The 21,468-nt window shown below is 47.1% G+C and overlaps 1 protein-coding gene across 1 annotated transcript; it reads right to left on the reverse strand.

The window, feature by feature from the left end:
* Positions 1 to 227: 227 nt before the first annotated feature.
* Positions 228 to 21,442, reverse strand: PSMA7 (proteasome 20S subunit alpha 7). The gene is made up of 7 exons (XM_082271969.1): positions 21,263 to 21,442; positions 8,341 to 8,467; positions 6,687 to 6,811; positions 5,695 to 5,817; positions 5,498 to 5,617; positions 2,829 to 2,891; positions 228 to 387 (listed from the first exon to the last, which is right to left on the reverse strand). The coding sequence occupies exons 1-7, from the start codon at positions 21,356 to 21,358 to the stop codon at positions 295 to 297; spliced, it is 747 nt and encodes a 248-aa protein (XP_082128095.1). The 5' UTR covers positions 21,359 to 21,442; the 3' UTR covers positions 228 to 294.
* Between the last annotated feature and the right edge of the window lie 26 nt (positions 21,443 to 21,468).

The following is a 21,468-nucleotide window of genomic DNA, read 5'->3' on the forward strand; positions in this document are numbered from 1 at the left end:
GAAGCATTGGCTTATGTAGCTATTGCTCCCTCTGTAACTGCTTGCTTCCTCCACCGCCATTCACAACACTGATACTCTGGGATGGCGGGTTGGCAATCTGTGATGTGGGCTTGGCAGCTCCCCATCCCAGAGCATGTGGTCACGGGCCACCGATTGGGCACCTCTGCCATAGGCTATACTAAATGTTGAGGTTTTCTGCATCCAAAAATCTGAAAACAAGTGCTGAAGTTTTAATAAAGAAATTTTATTACAAGGCCGATGCTTAAAGCAGACTGAATAGAATAAAATGTCAAGTTAAGTTGTCTTCTTCTGTTTTTTCTTTTCATTTTCTTCCTTCTCTTTTTCAATTTCTGCCACATACCTCTCAATCTCCTCTGGGCTCAGGATCTGTAAGAAAATAGGTTCTGGTGAGAAGTGGGGATTTGGGAGAATGAACCCACAGAATACAGCATCTGCTTACGTCAAAGCAAAGTCTTATGATCTCCAATAAATGGGAATATTAGAGTTGGTGAATGCCGATTCTCTGAGGCTGTTTGTCTAAGATCCTGTGATGGGGAGAAGCATCTGATACACCCTGTCACCTGTATCCACAATAATCTGTCAGAGAAACATGATGAGGGCTATTGCTGACTTGAAAACACTACTTGCCTGGCTGTTATGCTGACAAACCAGATGAGATACATACTTTGCCTATGCAGAACAAGAAGGCAGAGCAGGTAAGATTCTTTGTACATTTGTTAGTGAATTAGAATACTGAAAAAATACCAACAAGTAGCTGGCGCCTTGCTGCAAGCCTGCCTTGTTTTAAAATGCAAACAATAATCTATGCTCAATTGCAAAAAGGAAAGAAAAGATGGGGCTTTCGAGGCCGGTGGGAGGAGGAGGATCATGAATATCACACAATTTGTAAAAAACACATCTTTATTATACACATATTAAAAAAATGTACATCAAAAAGGGCATAAATCCCATACATAACATATAAAAAAGAGAAAAAGGAACGCATGTGTAGAAATAAATTCCCATAGGGGAATGCCGATACTTGGTATCAGATGGTGATATTTAGGGTCTCTGATGGAGCACGGTCTAAGGGTCCCCAGCAAGCCGACGCGTTTCACACAAGGCTTCCTCAGGACCAGCTAGACCAAGACAGACCGATATTTCTACAATTGTATATATACACAACCATATATACCATACCAAGTATCCGAAATTCCCCTATGGGAATTTATTTCTACACATGCGTTCCTTTTTCTCTTTTTTTATATGTTATGTATGGGATTTATGCCCTTTTGATGTACATTTTTTAATATGTGTATAATAAAGATGTGTTTTATACAAATTGTGTGATATTCATGATCCTCCTCCTCCCATCAGCCTCAAAAGCCCCATCTTTTCTTTCCTTTTTGCAATTGTTCATATACAGGGGTATGGGCCAATATCACGGTAATTTGCTACGAATAATCTATGCTCAACTCTCCCTTGTCTCCTACCTTCCCCTCTATTTTCCGTCATTCTCTTCATAGCTTTCAACATTTCTGGAAGTACTGGATGCCTGTCCCCCCCCTCTCTCCCCTATGCCATACTATAGGACTCAGCAGTAATGTAGGTGTCAGAAGGAGGAATACCCAAAAGAATTGAAAATCAGACTAGCAGAGGCTGCAGCACTGGAACAGAGAAGATAGAGGGGACAGGCTTCCTGGGCCGATCATACTATCTTTTCTGTTGCAGGAAATTTTTGGCAGCACAGGATAGTCGTTTTAAAAGAGAAATAGGTTTTGTGTTTTTTTTTTCAGAATCATACTAATCTAGGTGGATGCAGCATTGGTCCTATGCTGCATCTGTCCCCTGCCGGCTCAAACACTGCTGATCGCTTGGTTCTCAGGGCTCCCTGAGCAGCTATCTGCTCTGCCCTCCCACACTTACTGGAGCACTGGGCTGTGGAGGGACAGGAGAGACCCGGCTCAGGCTCTCAGCGGCTCGCTAAGAGGCGGAGCCAGGTGCTAGTCCAGGCACGTGGGCGGATCTTAACTTCATTGTCGAGATCTTGCCGAGCCTGGACTGACTCTGCGACTTCAGCCAGCTGTCTGCTGAAAACGGATTACAGGAGTGCAGAACAAACTGCACTCCTGTGATCCACAGGAGGAGTACAGCCAAACGAGCTTTGGCTGTACTTCTCCTTTAAGCTAAAGGCCAGCAAAAGCAGCTTCCATGTTTATCTCTAGAGGTCTACCTTAAAAGTGATACTGAAGGAATTTTTTTTTTTAAATAAACAAACATGTCATACTTACTTGCTCTCTACTATAGTTTTGCACAGAGCAGTACTAAACCTCCTCTTCTCGGGTCCCCCGCCCACACTCTAGACCCCTCCCCCTGCTGAGCGCCCCCATAACAAGCCACTTTCTATTGGGGCACTTGTACATGCTTGCTCTCGAGCCCCGCATTGTTATGTCCATTGTCACACAGAGCGGGGCTCAGCCCAACCCCTTCCCCACTGCCTGTGATTAATAGCAGCAGGAGCCAATGACACCTACTGCTGTCTCTGAGCCAATAAGGAGGGAGAGAGAGTCGGGAGCAGCTTCGCTTGTGCACATCGTTGGATTGAGATTGGGCTCAAGTAAGTATAAGGGGGGGGGGGGCTGGGGGAGCTGCACACAAAGTCTTTTACCTTCATGCGTAGAATGCATAAAGATAACATCCTTCTGCCTTCAGAACCACCTTAATTTTAATAAAAATATGAGAGTTGTACCGTTTTTTTTTCCAAGTGCGAGCTAGAGGACTCAACAATCTTTTGACTAAGCCGTAATTCACAAAATCACATAGCGTACCTTTAGTGGCTGGTCTCGTCTCATAACCGCTAGTTCAATGTTTTTACCTCCGGACTGAACAACCTGAGGGAGAAAAAAAAGTTATTTACAAAGAAAATCACTAATCACCATGTCCCCATAAAACAACCATATCAGCCAAGGTATTATTTCCTAGGAGAAGCACATATAGAAAGTAGGGATGCACCGAATAATCGGCGGCCGAACATAGAAAAAATAGCACTTTCGGTGTTCGGCTGAATAAGTCAAAAGGCCGAATAATTTTGTGCCGAACAATAGGGCTGAACGATAGTCGATATGATATCGACTATCGTTCTGTGGCCGTAGGCGATATTCATATCGCCGAGGTCACGATATTTACATAGGCAGGGGGAAGGGACTCGGAGGAGGACAGGACTCACAGACTTCCATGAAGCCGGGACACTTCAGCGGTGAGCATACATACATTACTCACTCGTGCACTGCAGCCGCCCCACACATTCAGTGAGTCTTACTCTCCTCCCTAGTTTTTTCAATGGCACATTCAGGGAGCCAATCACGCCGTGATTAGCTGCACAGCGAACCAATCACGTGTGCCTGCACACCTGATTGGTTCCGCTACTCACGGCGTGATTGGCTTCCTGAATGTGCCATTGAAAAACTAGGGAGGAGAGTAAGACTCACTGAATGTGTGGGGCGGGCTGCAGTGCACGAGTGAGTAATGTATGTATGCGGCTGTGCTCCTTTCCAGGCTCCTACTAGTCCACCTCCAGCCTCCTACTACCACCACTATGAGAGACTGTCTGTCACTGTATAATCTGATCGAGTCCACACTGACACTGACTGACTGTCACTGAGTAATTGATGTTACCACATTAACCCTGACCTGCCCAGTGCCCTGTATCTGCAATTAAAATTTACAAGGCTGCCTGCATGCTTCCTGATTTCCATTCCCAGCATCCTTCCCAATCCCTACAGTGTCACTAACATTAACCCTATGGTACAAGGCTGCAGTGTGCACTGAATCCCATTCCCTACAGTAACATTTAGGGAGAGAGAGAGAGACATGAGAGGACAAGAGAGAGAGAGAGAGAGAGAGAGAGAGAGAGAGAGAGAGAGAGAGAGAGAGAGAGAGAGAGAGAGACATGAGAGAGAGAGAGAGAGAGAGAGACATGAGAGAGAGAGAGAGAAAGAGAGAGAAAGAGAGAGAGAAAGAGAGAGAGAAAGAGAGAGAGACAAGAGAGAGAGACAAGAGAGAGAGACAAGAGAGAGAGACAAGAGAGAGAGACAAGAGAGAGAGACAAGAGAGAGAGACAAGAGAGAGAGACAAGAGAGAGAGACAAGAGAGAGAGACAAGAGAGAGAGAGGACGAGAGAGAGAGGACGAGAGAGGACGAGAGAGGACGAGAGAGGACGAGAGAGGACGAGAGAGGACGAGAGAGGACGAGAGAGGACGAGAGAGGACGAGAGAGAGAGGACGAGAGAGAGAGGACAAGAGAGAGAGGACAAGAGAGAGAGGACGAGACAGACAGAGACAGAGACAGAGAGAGACAGAGAGAGACAGAGAGAGACAGAGAGAGACAGAGAGAGAGACAGAGAACAAGAGAGAGGACAAAAAATTGGCAAAATAAATGGAAAAAATGCGAAACACAGCGTTCGGTATTCGGCCTTCGGCCAAACATTTCATTATTATTCGGCTTCGGCCAAGAATTTCATTTCGGTGCATCCCTAATAGAATGGTTCCTCCTATAGAAAGCTTGACTGTCCCTATCTGCTCAATGCCACTGCAGAACATTTTGCTGACTTCCCTCCTAGGAACTACAGGGCAGTTATCTGCATATGGCTAAAGACTGAATATATATATATATATATATATATATATATATATATATATATATATATATATATAAAAGAAAAAGTCAAACCTGTTCTAGAATAACACTTCAGCCACCCATAGACATCAGATAGCAACATTATTTAACAATCAACATTGGTCCACATAGACATCGTTCATAGAACAAAACTTCATAGAAAGCATCGCCAGTAAAAATCAATATGTAGATCTGGAACCCTTCAGAATTCTCCACCAATTTTTTTTTTTTTACTGCATGTCTTTCAAAATACCAAAACGATTTTACACATCAGTTACTGCCAAGAGAAGGTAACGATATCCATATCAATGTTCTACAACTGAGGTGCTACCAACTATTTACATCAGGGGTGGGCAACTGCGGCCCCCCAGCTGTTGTGGAACTATATACATCCCATCAGGCACTGGAAGACCTGACAGTTACAAGTATGACTCACAGAAGGATTGACAGTTACTCCCAGAGGTAGAGGCAAGATGGGACTTGTAGTTCCGCAACAGCTAGAGGGCTGCAGTGGTCCATTCCTTATTTACATGGACAGTTTTCTTTGAGAGACGCAAACCCGCAATTTTGGGCTAGGTTTGCGTTATTTGTGGTGTTGGGCAACATTCTGCCCTCGGCGGAATGCATTCAGCAGCCACGGCCAAGTGTTCTGGGCCATCACCCCACTCACCAATATGTGGTTCAGTGTGTTGTTTCGGGGGTCCTTGGCAAGGCACATATTTGCCTGCCAAGGGCTTCATCTCTGTTATACTACAAGTAAAGCCCAATAAAAAACCAATAACGTAGAACTAGAAATAGGTAGGAGGCTGGCTTTTGTACTCACTTCCAGAAGTGCCTTAATGACCAGTTTAATGGTCAGATCATCTGTCTCGATCGCCTCTTCCGTGTAGTGCTTCTCCAGGAACTCCCGCACAGACTTCGCTCCTCTGCCGATGGCATTGGCCTGAAGGAAGACAATAGATTAGTCTTTACAGAACCTGCACAGGGCACCGAATGACAAGAGATTGAAGACAGACTTACTTTCCAAGCATGGTAAGTGCCAGAAGGATCTGTCTGGTAAAGACGAGGGGTACCGTCGAAATCAAAGCCAACAATGAGAGCTGATATACCAAAAGGCCGGCGACCGTTGCTCTGAGTGTAGCGCTGGTGGGATATGAAGTTAGGGTTATAGCATAGCATACCATCATGTAAACCAACTCGGTTGATGTTCGTGGGGGTGAAGCACTGGAATACTGTTTAGTACATACATACATTTTACAGAACAAGCAGATTGCTGGAAATGTAAGCTTTTTCGTTTAATAATCCACTGGATTGGAACACACGCTGACATAAAAAAAGGTTCTTTATTGGGAGATCCGTTGCTGGATTCTATCCTGAAGTAGGCAGCAATATATATGACATATACTATATATCAGGAGATTTAAGGACAACTATACTAAACAATTTATGTAGGCTGCTATAGCTGAAAATGCCAGTTGCCTGGCTGTCATACCATCTACAGGCTCTGAGGAAGAGGTACAGCCTCGAAACGCGTCAGCCCTCTGCTTTCATGAGATATCGGACTCCTGCAATGAGGCGGCTCTATGGAATTGATGTGCTTGATTTTCACGAATGTTTGTGAGTAGCTGATTTTTATCTTAATATTATCAATAAACTCGCTGAGGATAATGCGCTAGGCTGGTGTGCCCTTTCTTTGTTTTGTATCTACAGTGTCTGGTCGACCGCCCCGGTCGTAAGGGGCAGCAAAGCCTAGCCATAACGGATGCCAAGTATGAGTACGAGTTCCGGGATTGAGGCAGCCTGAGGACCGGGTTCTGAGCGCAGGAGTGGGGTGCTGAATAGCACTTATCTCTTTTTTGGAATACCATCTACATGCCTATGCAACCAGTACCCCATGCACAGAAGGTGCACCCGACCCGCTCTCTCATATTAGATCACTGTAGATTTTCAAATCCACTGAGAAGCAAAGAAAGCAAAGCCTTTGCCAATCCAATCTGTTTAGATCTCGGTACCTGTTTCAGACTGGCAATATATCGTGTGATGTACTCCACAGTCACTGGGTCTTCCACTGTCAGTCTGTGACTCTGACACTCTACCCGTGCCCGATTTATAACTATTCTGGCATCGGCTGTGAGACCTGCAAAAGAAAGACGTTTTGGTTGGTTTCTAGAAGAGACTGGAATTATCTAAACCCAAGAATAAAAATGTAATACATTGCAGCTTATCAGTTCCTAGATGTGGTGACTGCATTCATTTATTCTTTGATTTTCACCTTGTGATCTTGACACTACATCTTCTGTCCTAGGGTGTCAACACTTAAGTCGGCCATAAATGGATCGAATCTCGGCTGGTTCAGCAAGGACCAGCTGAGAAACAATCCATCTATGGGCAGGCTGCTTGTCCTGAAGTCAATCCATTCACTTCAGTACAAGCAGCCTGTCAGATATTTTCTTTATGCGATCACTGCCGGTGGAGGAAGTGTTGTAGGTCTACAGAAATTCTCCCCCTTTCCATCTCTATAACAAAGGGGGGGGGGGGGTGTCCTGTAACTAATGGGGAGCAGCAGCACTGTTAGCCTAGAACAGAAAGTGTTGTGGGCCTATAATACATCTCCCGGTTTCCATCTCTATACCAAAAGGGGGCAGCACTGTTAGCCTAGAACAGGAAGTGTTGTAGGCCTACAGAACATCTCCCCTTTCCATCTCTATAACAAGGGGGGGGGGGGGAGGTGTCCTGTAACTAATGGTGGGGGGCAGCACAGTTACCCTAGAACAGGAAGTGTTCTAGGACTACAGAACATCACCCCTTTCCATCGCTATAACAAAGGGGGGAGGTGTCCTGTAACTATTGGGGGGCAGCAGTGTTACCCTAGAACAGGAAGTGTTGTAGGCCTACAGAACATCTCCCCCTTTCCATCGCTATAACAAAGGGGGAAGGTGTCCTGTAACTAACGGTGGGGGGCAGCACTGTTACTCTAGAACAAGAAGTGTTGTAGGTCTACAGAACATCTCCCCCTTTCCATCTCTATAATAGAGGGGGGAGGTGTCCAGTAACCAATGGGGAGCAGCACTGTTACCCTAGAACAAGAAGTGTTGTAGGCCTACAGAACATCTCCCCCTTTCCATCTCTATAACAAAGGGGGGAGGTGTCCTGTAACTAATGGTGGTTCAGCCTGCAGACAAACCTAGGAACATTGTAAAGTGATTGCAGCAAAGAGCACAAGAGAGCCATCAGCTCGCAACATATCTGGCACGATTATACAGGTATTATTTTTGCACTCATCTAAAATATGGCAAAACGTTTTCAGTTGTATATTTAACAGACCAAAAAGAAGCAAATGAGAGGATCGCATTGTTTTAATTACCATTTCAATATCATTTTAATAAACTTTAATCTGCAAACACTGCAGGTAAGGGAAAAAAAAAAAAAAAAAAAAAAGTCCATCAGAACATGGTAAAAAACCATCTCATGGTAGAAAGGATCAAATAGATTTGCGTTTTTAACCAGGAACCAATCACAAACCTTTTTTCAGCTTCTAATCTGTTCCGGGAGCATGAATGAAATAAGCTTATTGGTTTTAATTTTGCAGTTTTATTTCAAACATGCACCTTCATCTCCTAATATTAGTTACACTATCCAAGCAATTGTTCTATTCCATGTTCATACCAGCGAAGGCCATGAAGACATTCTCATCCAGAGCGCAGATTTTCCGCACCGTCCTCTCATCCTGAAGTTTGGCCACAGATTTCTTCTCCACTCCGAGTACCACGATTTCCTTTCCTCGTACCCCAACCTGCAGTACAGAACACAACATCAGACTCCAGTGTCTGGGGTCACTAACACTCCTGTGTGCACAAACTGCAGTACCGGTCTTGTCCTGATGGGTGTGATGTCCTAGATCAGTGGTTCTCAACTCCGGTCCTCAGGACCCACTAACAGGACAGATTTAACCACTTCAATACCGGGCACTTACACCCCCTTCCCGCCCAGGCTAATTTATAGCTTTTAGCGCTGTTGCATTTTGAATGACAATTGCGCGGTCATGCAACACTGTACCTAAACCAAATTGATGTCATTTTTTCCCCACAAATAGAGCTTTCTTTTGGTGGTACTTGATCACTGCAAGGTTTTTTCTTTTTTGCTAAACAAATAAAAAAAAAAAAAAAACGAAAAGTTTGAAAAAAAAAAAAAAAAGTTTTTTGTTTAGGTTATAAAATTTTGTAAATAGATACGTTTTTTCCTGCACTGATGAGGCCGCACTGACAGGCACTGATGGGGTGGCACTGATGGGCAGCATTGGTGGGCACTGATGGGCAATAATGGGCACTGGTGGGCGGCACTGATAGATGGCAATAATGTGCACTGGTGGGCTGCACTGATGGGGAGGGCACTAGCGGGCTCCCTGAGCCCTGATTGCCATCCCTGGTGGCCATGGTGGGCATCCCTGGGGTCATGGGTGGGCATCCCTTGTGGTTCTAGTGGCACCCCCCCCCCCCTAAGGGTCTGCACTGGTAATCAATGCTCTGATTACCAGCACAGACCCCCCCGTCAGGAGAGCCGCAGATCAGCTCTCCTCCACTCATGCCTGTCAGGCACGAACTGAGGAAAGCCGATCAACGGCACTTCCTATTTACTATGTGACCAGCTGTGATTGGACACGGCTAGTCACATTGTAAAAAGCCTACGTCATGATAATGCATGCAGAGCGCATTATCCTGCCGCCGTCATATGACGGCGTGTCAGGATAATACAACCACCTTCCTGACATCATTTGCCTATAGGGCGGGCGGGAAGTGGTTAAGAATCACCTTGGGGAGATGCAGACTAGAATACTGCAATCACTGAGCAGCAAAATAGATCACCTGTGATGCATTTCAGTTATCTTGCAAACCTGGCCTGTTAGTGGTTCCCGAGGTCCGGAGTCGAGAAACGCTGTCCTAGATAAAGTAGGTTGTGATGTCATCCACCCACCTCAGCCATTCAGAGGAAGCCTTGCAGTCACTGATAACAATACAAGGCCTAATATTAATAGTTCAGCACTGCTCAGCCCAAAACTGTTCTGGCACCAGACAGGTAGTCCCTATACCGCAGCCAGAACACATCGCTGTATACCGTATATAGCAGGTGCTACATGCATTATTCAGTCTGACAGCAGCTGCAGCAATTAGTAAAGGAAATGGTTAGGGCCAGCTTCATCCAAACAAACTATTAAAAGTGAAAGGAAAGGTGGAGTTGGGCTTTAAATCTCGAGCCCCTGATCTCCTACAGCAAGGATCCTCAAACTACGGCCCTCCAGCTGTTGCGGAACTACACATCCCATGAGGCATTGTAAAACTCCGACATTCACAGACATGACAAGGCATGATGGGAATTGTATTTCCTGAACAGTTGGAGGGCCAAAGTTTAAAGACCCTTGCCCTACAGCCTCTTGGCAGCCACTTCCCATCTGTACTCCAGTGCCGGCACCTCCATGACATTTCTCAGAACGGGTTCCCTGATGATGCTTTTGAAATAGCCAATGACAGCGTGCCAACTCAGGAGACCAATTAGGAATCAAGGGCAGAGTATTTTCAATAGAAAAACAGGATCAACAGTTATTCTTTTAATAAAAGCCGCAGATTTAACCACTTCCACACTGCTAACTAGAGCTCTACTGCGGCAAAGTGGCTTGATAACGTCTGGCGACATAGACCTACGTCGCCAGACATTCCCCTCTCTCGGCAGCGCGCACGCACCGCCGGAGGCGCGCTCCCGCTGTATTCAGTCACAGCGGGAGTCGGGCCAGGGGAGGAGCGGCGGTGATCACCGTCGCTCTTCCCTGATCGTCAGGGAATCGAGTGTGGAGATCTGCCTGCTTGTGTAAACAAAGTGGGCGGATCTCCTAAGTGACAGACAGTGACATAGCTGAACCTGCGATCTATGCCTGTGTCACTCAGTCACCTCCCCCCACACACGTTAGTAAGCACCAGGCATATATTAACCCCTTGATCACCAATAAAAATTAACCCCTTCCCTGCCAGTGTCATTTTTACAGTAACAGTGCATATTTATAGCACTGATTACTGTGGTAATGTCACTGGTACCCCCAAAAGTGTCAAAAATGTCAGTCAAGGGTCCGATCTATCCGCCGCAATGTAGCAGTCCCGCAAAAAAAAAAAAAAAAAAAAAAAAAAAAAAAAAAATCGCAGATCGCCGCCATTACTCGTAAAAAAAAAAAAAAAAAAAAAACACCAAAAATGACAGAAATCGTTCCCTTAGTTAGTAAACGCAATAACTTTTGGGCAAACCAATCAAAATACGCTTATTGCATTTTTATTTACCAAACATATGTAGCAGAAAACAAATTGGCCAAAAATTAAAAAAAAAATTTGATTTTTACATTTTTTGGGGGGGATTTCATATAAAAAAAAATGTTAAAAATATTGTTATTTTTTCAAAATAAACGCTCTTTTTTTGTTTATAGCACAAAAAGTAAAAATTGCACAGGTTATCAAATACCACCAAAAGAAAGCTCTGTTTGTGGGAAAAAAAGGACGTAAATTTCATTTGGGTACGGTGTCGCACGATCGCGCAATTGTCAGTTAAAGTCGCACAGCGTCGAATCGCAAAAAGTGGCCCAGATGTAAGACAGCAAAATCCTCCGGTGGTAAAGTGGTTAAAAGACCAAAAATTTTTCTGAAAAGACAGTAACACGTTGAAGCTTCTATGTGATATTAGTGATGAAGAACCGTTCATGTACCAGAAAGAGTTGTAAATAGAGGAGGAAGCAATTCATCTACGCACTGCTGACTTCCTGCTCCGTTGGAATGACACAACAAAAAGAACAAGATTTGATAACAAGGTATTATTCATACTTTGGATGGGTTGGATCAGCCTTTCTAACCCTTGTTTTACTCAGAGAAACCCCTAAAATAGTTTTCAGGTCTCAGTAAACCCTTGCTAAAACCAGTTCATTGCAAGTCGTCAGGGAAATGCCCCCTACAGTAAAGAAGAATGCCACCCTTACAGACAGATACACGAGATAATTGCCATCATGCTGCTGGCTTTGCCCAATGGCACTGGCCCTGGAACTATGCAAGCACCATCAAATGGGAGGTCAATCAGCCAAACCCCGAGGAACCCCTGGTAACCTCTGGAGGAACCCTGGTTGAGAATGGCTGGATTAGATCATATGTCTGATTTTTTATTGCCCTAGGCCAGTGATGGTGAACCTTGGCACCCCAGATGTTTTGGAACTACATTCCCCATTATGCTTATGCATTCTGTAGTGTAGCTGAGCATCATGGGAAATGTAGTTCCAAAACATCTGGGGTGCCAAGGTTGGCCATCACTGCCCTAGGCATTGTCCTTGGGGGAAGTTCCCCCTCACTTCCCTTCCGCTACCAATGAAAGTAGCCACTAATAGAGAATGAGGTGACTACAGTCTGCTCATCCTGAAGTCTGACCACAGATTCCAAGTACCACAATTTACCGGACATATTCAACAGAGCAGAAAATAAAGATGAATACACCCAACAGGAACTTTCTGTCCACCTGACGCTCAAAGCAAGCTGGGAGCAGCTTCTCCACCCTGAAGTGCATCCTACTTCTTTCTATGGAGAATCCACTGGGGAACCCAAGATATGTCTCTTTGGTGACACAGGAAGCTGCACCAAAAACAACATGATGTATGTTTGCAGAGGCACCCATTTATGAACAAGGTGATAGCAACGGTGATTGTGTTGGTGGGGTCATCGGTAACTAAAGAGGAAGATCCAACCAATATTGGCGATTGTGTTGGTGGTGAGTGTGTTGGTGGTGAGTGTGTTGGTGGGGATCATAGGCAACTGAAAAAGGAGATCCAATCAGTGTTGGGGATTGTGTTGCTGGGGGATCATAGGTAACCAAAAAGGAAGATCCAACCAATATTGGTGATTGTGTTAGTAGGGATCATAGGTAATTTAAAAAGAAGATCCAACAAATATTGGTGATTGTGTTGGTGGGAATCATAGGTAACTAAAAAGGAAGATCTAACAAATAATGGCGATTGTGTTGGCAGGGATCACAGGTAAAGCCTCATACACACGCAACGATTGTTGGCCATGAATTTTCGGGCAACGTCCGATCGGCCGATTTTCGGCTTGTTAGTATGATGCTTCCGACAACCGACTCCGACTTTTCGGCCGAACAAAATCTGGTGTGCATGCTATAAAATTTTTGTTGGCCGTCAACAGAACGGCCGATTTTCCATCAGTCAGTACAGATTTCAGCAGACAAAAATCTGATGAGCAAGACTGGGCATGCTCAGAGAAGAAAAAACACACGGAAAGTAAACCAGCACATGACATCACTTCTGAAGTTGGTTTTTGTTGGCTGAGAAAATTCGTGTGCAGTCTAGAGCACATTTCAACCAACACAACACTGGACAAAAGACGGCCGATCGGTCGGCCGATAATCGTTGCGTGTGTACGAGGCATAACTAAAAAAGATTTTCTGAAAGGTGCACTGGTAGTGAAATTAGTAAGTAACCAGATATCAACTACTAAAAAAAGTGCATAAACAGAATAAAAGTGCTAATGTGAAATAAATACAGAAGTAACCCAATAGAAGTAGTGAATTTTATTTAAACAAACATAAACGGTGGGTTTTGTTTCCTTGAAAACAATAATAATGAAATAAAAAGTCTGTGCTGTAGTATCCTCGGGTGTAGTAACCCCAGTGAAAAGAGAAAATAGGTAATTCTCTGGTGCAAGAACTCCCACCAAAAATGAGCATGTGAATCAATCAGTGAAAAAATAAATAAAAAATAAATGAATTGAAATGTTCATAGGTTGCAAACATCCGTGCGCCCACTAGATGTCGCACCTCTCATACAACCTGTGACAGGTGAATCCCGTGGGACAAATGTACCGAGGGTCTCTCCGGTGGTTTTTTTCCCTTAAAGTCTCGAAGATAAAAGAGGGAGAAGGAGGACCTCTTGGTGTAGTACAAACGGCATTTGCAGGAAAAAGATAGTAGTGACTTACAGTTGAAGCTGTCTACGATCAGCGCGAAAGGAGACCGGGAAGCTTCCGCGTTCCACGGCCCTGTCTTCGACAACCGGAAGTGACGCAATGACGTAGAGACTCCACCCTACGCGTTTCGTCAGAGGACGTCTGCTGGAGTGGCCAGTCTAGAGCACATTTCAACCAATACAACAACACTGGACAAAAGACGGCCGATCGGTCGGCCGATAATCGTTGCGTGTGTACGAGGCATAACTAAAAAAGAAGATCCAACCAATATTGGCTATTATGGTAGTGGGGATCATAGGTAACTGAAAAAGAAGATGCAATTGCATTTTTTTGACTTACGGTAAAATCCATTTCGCTGATGTTCATTGATAGACACAGCTCCTGGTATTCATACCCATTGGATTATACTGCCCCATACAGGAGTAGGACACTAGGCAGAAAAGAATTCTGGCTACGCCTATGGGCAGTCCTAGGGGGTGTTCTCCCTCTCTCTGCTATAGCCATTCAGTTTTGCTACAAGCAGCGTCAGGAGAATAATAACTCCACAGGGGGGTGGGTGCTGTGTCCGTCAATGAACATCAGAGAAATAGATTTTACGGTAAATAAAAAATTAAATTTTCTCTTTCGTTCATTGAACGACACAGCTTCTCATGTGCATAACCATTAGGACGTCCTAAAGCAGTGTTAACATGAGGGGTGGGAATAACCAAAAATTCCCAAGGCTAAACAGTCAACAGGAGCTCAACCAAACAACTGGAGCCCACCTGAAAAAAACAATACACCCTCAAAGAGGATCGGTTTCCCTTTTAATCAGCATCCTGCAAAACCTTGTGGCCAAAGGAAGCATCCGCAGATGCCAACATATCTACTTTATAAAACTTTGTAAAAGTGTGCGCCGACGACCAGGTGGCCGCCTTGCAAACCTACGTCACTGACGCCTGAAGACACAAGCGCCCTGGTATAGTGCGCCTTCACAGAGAAAGGAGGAACCTGACTCCTGATGGAAAGGCCTGAACCACTGTCTATCTGATCCATCTGGAAATGGTCGCAGAGGAAGCGGACAACCCTTTCCAAGGCCCATCCGTGAGCAAAAATAGAGATTCTGACTTCCTGAAAGACTTTGAAGCTGCCAGGTACACCCCAATTGCCCTGAACACATCCAAGGCATGCAAGGCAATTTCCTTCGGATGTTTAGGCTTGGGACACAGAGGAGGCAACACAATGACTTCATTCAAATGAAAATCAGAGACAACCTTTGGAAGGAACGACAGACAGGGGCAAAGAACCACCTTATCCTTGTGAATCACCAGATAAGGTGAACGACAGGACAATGCCACCAGTTCCGACACCCTTCGGTGAGTGCCAAAGGGTACCTGCACCTCCGTTGCAGCATCAGCTGCATCCTCCATCTTTAGGGTCTCATGCACAGATACTATCAGTGCATCCAGCATTCCCTTTTCATGCGCAGTGGAGGAATCATCCTCACTATCAGAGGATTCCAGGCGCGTGGTTGCAGACCCAGCAGGGTGACCCATGTCCGCGGCAGCCGAATCAGATCAGGATTTTTGCTAGCCCATCACCCAAAAGCCACCTCCACCCGGGTCACAAGGGACTCCAGAACCGCCGTCAGTGCATGGATGAATGGTTGGGACCTGTTGGGCACCGCAGCTTCAGAGAGGGGGATCAGGTGGGGAAAATGTGCTCCAAAGACTCCATGAATTGCCAGGGGGACCCCACAAAAGGTGCAAAACACTGCTAAGGGTCAACCCCCACTGCGCTGGCAGCACCATACGGTCGCCAGGCACCCAGATGCCAGGCACAAAGCACCAACCAGAGAGGGAGATGACCCCACCAGACTCACCGCCCGCAGAAACAAGCGCCTGCAGCCACCAGGATAATGGACTACACATGCAGCGAACAGGAGCCAAAATGATCCAGAAGTCAGCACCAGGGGATGAGGAGGGGTTCCCACTGCCAAAATCGCCAACCACAGGGCTCCACTGTCATGGCCGCCGCTATTTTCAATGGCAAACCACAACAAAATGGCCACTGGACTACATAAACATGGCCACCTTGTATAGAAATGCACAGGCGACAACAAAATGGCGGCACCACGAGGCATACAGGGACCCAGCAGGCAGACCAGGCCTTGAGGATGGATACAGGCAGGATGGGGGGCCCTGGCAAGAGCCCCCACCAGGTACAACCCCCCCCCCCCCCGACAGTCGCTCGTCCGGTCGCTGGCGGCGCACCCCCCCCCAGCCCCCATCACCAGTAAGTGCCCTGCCCCCATCCCAGGAACAGTGGCCAGACCACCCAAACAGCCCCAGCGTATGTGGAGAGGAAGGGGGGGGGGCAGGAGAGGGACTCGGCAAGGGGGGTGCCTGCGGGAAGGAGGGAAACCCAGGGGTCCGACCGTCCCAAGGAGGGGCCCACGTCCACCCAAAAACCCTTCAGGGGAGGGGGGGGGGGGCAGCTACTCATACCAGGAAAGGCAGGCACCGCTCCCAAAAGGAAAAAATTACCTATCTAAAATATTTTGCCAGTACCAAAGATCCCAGCAAAAAACTAAGTCCTTACTCATGACTAAGCAGAAAATAAAACTGAGTGGCTATAGCAGAGAGAGGGAGAACATCCCCTATGACTGCCCATGAGTGTAGCCAGAATTATTTTCTTCCTAGTGTCCTACTCCTGTAGGGGGCAGTATAACCCAATGGGTATGAATACCAGGAGCTGTGTCCGTCAATGAACCAAAGAGGGAAAAAAAAGCCAACCAATATTAGTGATGGTGTTGGTGGGCATCATAGGTAACTGTAAAAGAAGAACCAACCAAGACTGGTGAATAAGTTGATGGGGATTAGGGTTGCATCAATACCATTATTGATACTAAGCATTTGCATGAGAATGGGTACTCATGCAAATGCTCCAATACCTGAAATCATTACTTTCAGGCTCAGTTTTTTCAGCTGTCAGTGGAATTCCCCCACTGACAGCTGAAATGTAAAAAAAAAAAAAAAACTTGGTTGTTAGGGAGGGGCGTTGCCACGTCCTTAGCAATCAATGACTCATTCAGCTGTCAGCGGGGTTCCCCAGCTGAAGTGTAAACGAAGTCCAGGCAATTGTAGCTGTCAGAAAAAAAAGTAGGGCAATGTTTATTAAAGAGAAACATTTTTTCTTTTTGTATCTTTCTTTTTATTCATCTACAGATCAAAGGGATGAACTTCTGCAGATGAAGTCAGATTTAAGCAACCTGTCAAGTAAAAATTTATTTTTTTAATTGAATGTTCCTCCGTTTAACCCTTAAATTGTAAAAAATGGTATTGGTGCATCCCTAGTGGGGATCTTAAGTAACTGAAAAAGTAGATCCAACCAATATTGGCAATTGTGTTGGTGAAGATCATAGGTAACTGAAAAAGAAGAACGCCCCCCTCACCGTGGTGGTCAGTAGAAGGAACGCCCCCCTCACCGTGGTGGTCAGTAGGAGGAACGCCCCCCTCACCGTGGTGCTCAGTAGGAAGAACGCCCCCCTCACCGTGGTGCTCAGTAGGAAGAACGCCCCCCTCACCATGGTGCTCAGTAGGAAGAACGACCCCTCACCGTGGTGCTCAGTAGGAAGAACGCCCCCCTCACCGTGGTGCTCAGTAGGAAGATCGCCCCCTCACCGTGGTGCTCAGTAGGAAGATCGCCCCCTCACCGTGGTGCTCAGTAGGAAGAACGCCCCCCTCACCGTGGTGCTCAGTAGGAAGATCGCCCCCTCACCGTGGTGCTCAGTAGGAAGATCGCCCCCTCACCGTGGTGCTCAGTAGGAAGAACGCCCCCCTCACCGTGGTGCTCAGTAGGAAGTAGGGATGCACCGAATATTCGGCGGCCGAACATTATTCGGCCGAAAATAGAAAAAATAGCACTTTCGGTGTTCGGCCGAATAAGTCAAAAGGCCGAATAATTTTGTGCCGAACAATAGGGCTGAACGATAGTCGATATGATATCGACTATCGTTCTGTGGCCGTAGGCGATATTCATATCGCCGAGGTCACGATATTTACAGGGGGAAGGGACTTGGAGGAGGACAGGAGGACTCACAGACTTCCGTGTTAGGCAGGGGAAGCCGGGACACTTCAGCGGTGAGCATACATACATTACTCACTCGTGCACTGCAGCCCGCCCCACACATTCAGTGAGTCTTACTCTCCTCCCTAGTTTTTTCAATGGCACATTCAGGAAGCCAATCACGCCATGATTAGCTGCACAGCGAACCAATCACGCGTGCCTGCACACCTGATGGGTTCCGCTGTGCCGCTACTCACGGCGTGATTGGCTTCCTGAATGTGCCATTGAAAAAACTAGGGAGGAGAGTAAGACTCACTGAATGTGTGGGGCGGGCTGCAGTGCACGAGTGAGTAATGTATGTTTGTGGCTGTGCTCCTTTCCAGGCTCCTACTAGTCCACCTCCAGCCTCCTACTACCACCACTATGAGAGACTGTCACTATAATCTGATCGAGTCCACACTGACACTGACTGACTGTCACTGAGTAATTGATGTTACCACATTAACCCTGACCTGCCCAGTGCCCTGTATCTGCAATTAAAATTTACAAGGCTGCCTGCATGCTTCCCGATTTCCATTCCCAGCATCCTTCCCAATCCCTACAGTGTCACTAACATTAACCCTATGGTACAAGGCTGCAGTGTGCACTGAATCCCATTCCCTACAGTAACATTTAGGGAGAGAGACATGAGAGGACAAGAGAGAGAGAGGAGACATGAGAGGACAAGAGAGAGAGAGACATGAGAGGACAAGAGAGAGGACAAAAAATTGGCAAAATAAATGGAAAAAATGCGAAACACCGCGTTCGGTATTCGGCCTTCGGCCAAACATTTCATTATTATTCGGCTTCGGCCAAGAATTTCATTTCGGTGCATCCCTAGTAGGAAGAACGCCCCCCTCACCGTGGTGCTCAGTAGAAAGAACGCCCCCCTCACCGTGGTGCTCAGTAGAAAGAACGCCCCCCTCACCGTGGTGCTCAGTAGAAAGAACGCCCCCCTCACCGTGGTGCTCAGTAGAAAGAACGCCCCCCTCACCGTGGTGCTCAGTAGGAAGAACGCCCCCCTCACCGTGGTGCTCAGTAGGAAGAACGCCCCCCTCACCGTGGTGCTCAGTAGGAAGAACGCCCCCCTCACCGTGGTGCTCAGTAGGAAGAACGCCCCCCCTCACCGTGGTGCTCAGTAGGAAGAACGCCCCCCTCACCGTGGTGCTCAGTAGGAAGAATGCCCCCCTCACAGTGGTGGTCAGTAGGAAGAACGCCCCCTCACAGTAGTGCTCAGTAGAAAGAACGCCCCCCCTCACCGTGGTGCTCAGTAGAAAGAACGCCCCCCCTCACCGTGGTGCTCAGTAGAAAGAACGCCCCCCTCACCGTGGTGCTCAGTAGAAAGAACGCCCCCCTCACCGTGGTGCTCAGTAGAAAGAACGCCCCCCTCACCGTGGTGCTCAGTAGAAAGAACGCCCCCCTCACCGTGGTGCTCAGTAGAAAGAACGCCCCCCTCACCGTGGTGCTCAGTAGAAAGAACGCCCCCCTCACCGTGGTGCTAAGTAGAAAGAACGCCCCCCTCACCGTGGTGCTCAGTAGAAAGAACGCCCCCCTCACCGTGGTGCTCAGTAGAAAGAACGCCCCCCTCACCGTGGTGCTCAGTAGAAAGAACGCCCCCCTCACCGTGGTGCTCAGTAGGAAGAACGCCCCCCTCACCGTGGTGCTCAGTAGGAAGAACGCCTCCTCACCGTGGTGGTCAGTAAGAAGAATGCCCCTCACCGTGGTGGTCAGTAAGGAGTACACCCCCTCACCGTGGTGGTCAGTAAGGAGTACACCCCCTCACCGTGGTGGTCAGTAAGGAGTACACCCCCTCACCGTGGTGGTCAGTAAGGAGTACACCCCCTCACCGTGGTGGTCAGTAAGGAGTACACCCCCTCACCGTGGTGGTCAGTAAGAAGAATGCCCCCCCTCTTACATTAGTGATTAAAATACCACCCTTCTAGATAGCAAAAAGACCACTGTTGTCATCCTGCTGACTCTAGCAAGTGGCATTGGCCCTGGAACTATGCTGGCATCATAAGATGGAGGGTCAACCAGCTAGAGATCAAGGAGCCCCTAACAACCTAGGGAAGAACTGTAGGGTTCCATGGATACCTGGTTGAGAATGGCGGCTCTAAGGGCTCCCCCATCATTCCACATTTTCTGGTGGATGCCTCTGATGCCACCATTCAGCCTACAGTAGCCCCTCAACCTTTTAACCTCAGAAGAATAAAAATTATTTTCAGGTCGCCGAATTTCTGTTCAGGCTATGCTGTCCACAGCAACCAGATGCCTTGTTTTCTGATATCTGATGAGTTGCTAGGGAAAACAGTTTCATTTCTCACCCATCAGGCCCACAATCCTGGAAGTATTGCCAATAACAACAAGAAGCCCCATATGCTGAGGTCTGATGGGTTGCCAAGGGCAACAGTTTCACTTTACATTAGGCCAAGAGACCTTGTACTGTTACCCATGGCAACCAGATGGCCTGTTTCCTGATGGGTTGCGAAGGGCAACAGTATCACTTCTCACCCATAAGGCCAGAAAACTTGGAGCTGTTGCCCACAGCAATCAGGTGCCTTGATTTCCGAGATCTTCTTTATTGCCAAGGGCAACGGTTTCACTTCTCTCGTATCAGGCCAAGAGAACTGGCAATATTGCCCATAGAAACCAGATGCCTTGATTCCCTTTTCTCATATTAGGCCAAGAGACCTGGCTATGTTGTCCACAGCAACAAGATGCCTTGTTTCCTGAGATCTGATAGGTTGCTAGGGGCAACAGTTTATTTTCTCATCCATCAGGCCCAAAATCCTGGAGTTTTTACCCATAACAACCAGAAGCCCTGTATGCTGAGGTCTGATGGGTTGCCAAGGGCAACAGTTTCACTTTACATTAGGCCAAGAGACCTGGTACTGTTACCCATGGCAACCAGATGGCCCATTTCCTGAGATCTGATGGTTTGCAAAGGGCAACAGCATCACTTCTTACTCATAAGGCCCAAAAACTTGGAGCTGTTGCCCACAGCAACCAGATGCCTTAATTCCAGAGATCTGATTGGTTGCCAAGGGCAACAGTTTAATCTCTCTCTTATCAGGCCGAGAGACCTTGCTACGTTGCCCATAGCAACAAGATGCCCTGTTTCCTAAGATCTGATGGGGTGCTAGGGGCAACAGCATCACTTCTCACTCACCAGGCCTGAAAACCTGGAGGTGTTGCCCATAACAACCAGAAGCCCCGTATCCTGAGATCTGATGGGTTGCCAAGGGCAACAGTTTCACTCCTACATTAGGCCTAGAGACCTGGTGCTGTTGCCTATAGAAATCAGATGCCCTGTATTTGAGATTTAAAGGGTTGCTAGGAGCAACAGGTCTGGAGCTGTTGCCTATGGCAACCAGATTACCTTTGTCATGAGATCTTACCCCCTGGTTAATTTCCTAGGGCCCAATATGTCCTCCCTTGTCCCCAGGAAACCCCCATCCTCCTCAGGCGGGACACATGTCCCTCCACAGAGAACACAGAGCCGTCCTCACCGCAGTGGAGCCTTTCTTCACGGCCTCCTGGGCGTATTCCACCTGGAAGAGATGTCCGTCCGGGGAGAAGACAGTGATAGCCCGATCGTAGCTCATTCTCACAGCGCGGTCAGACTGATCACCAAACCGAAAGCTGCTCCTGAAAACAGCTCACTCATCCGCCTCCTATCCACTAAGCCGACTTACGCCTCCAGCGCAGCGTAGAG

Source organism: Pelophylax lessonae (genome assembly GCF_965119305.1).
Source record: "Pelophylax lessonae genome assembly, chromosome: 11".
Taxonomy (NCBI): domain Eukaryota; kingdom Metazoa; phylum Chordata; class Amphibia; order Anura; family Ranidae; genus Pelophylax; species Pelophylax lessonae.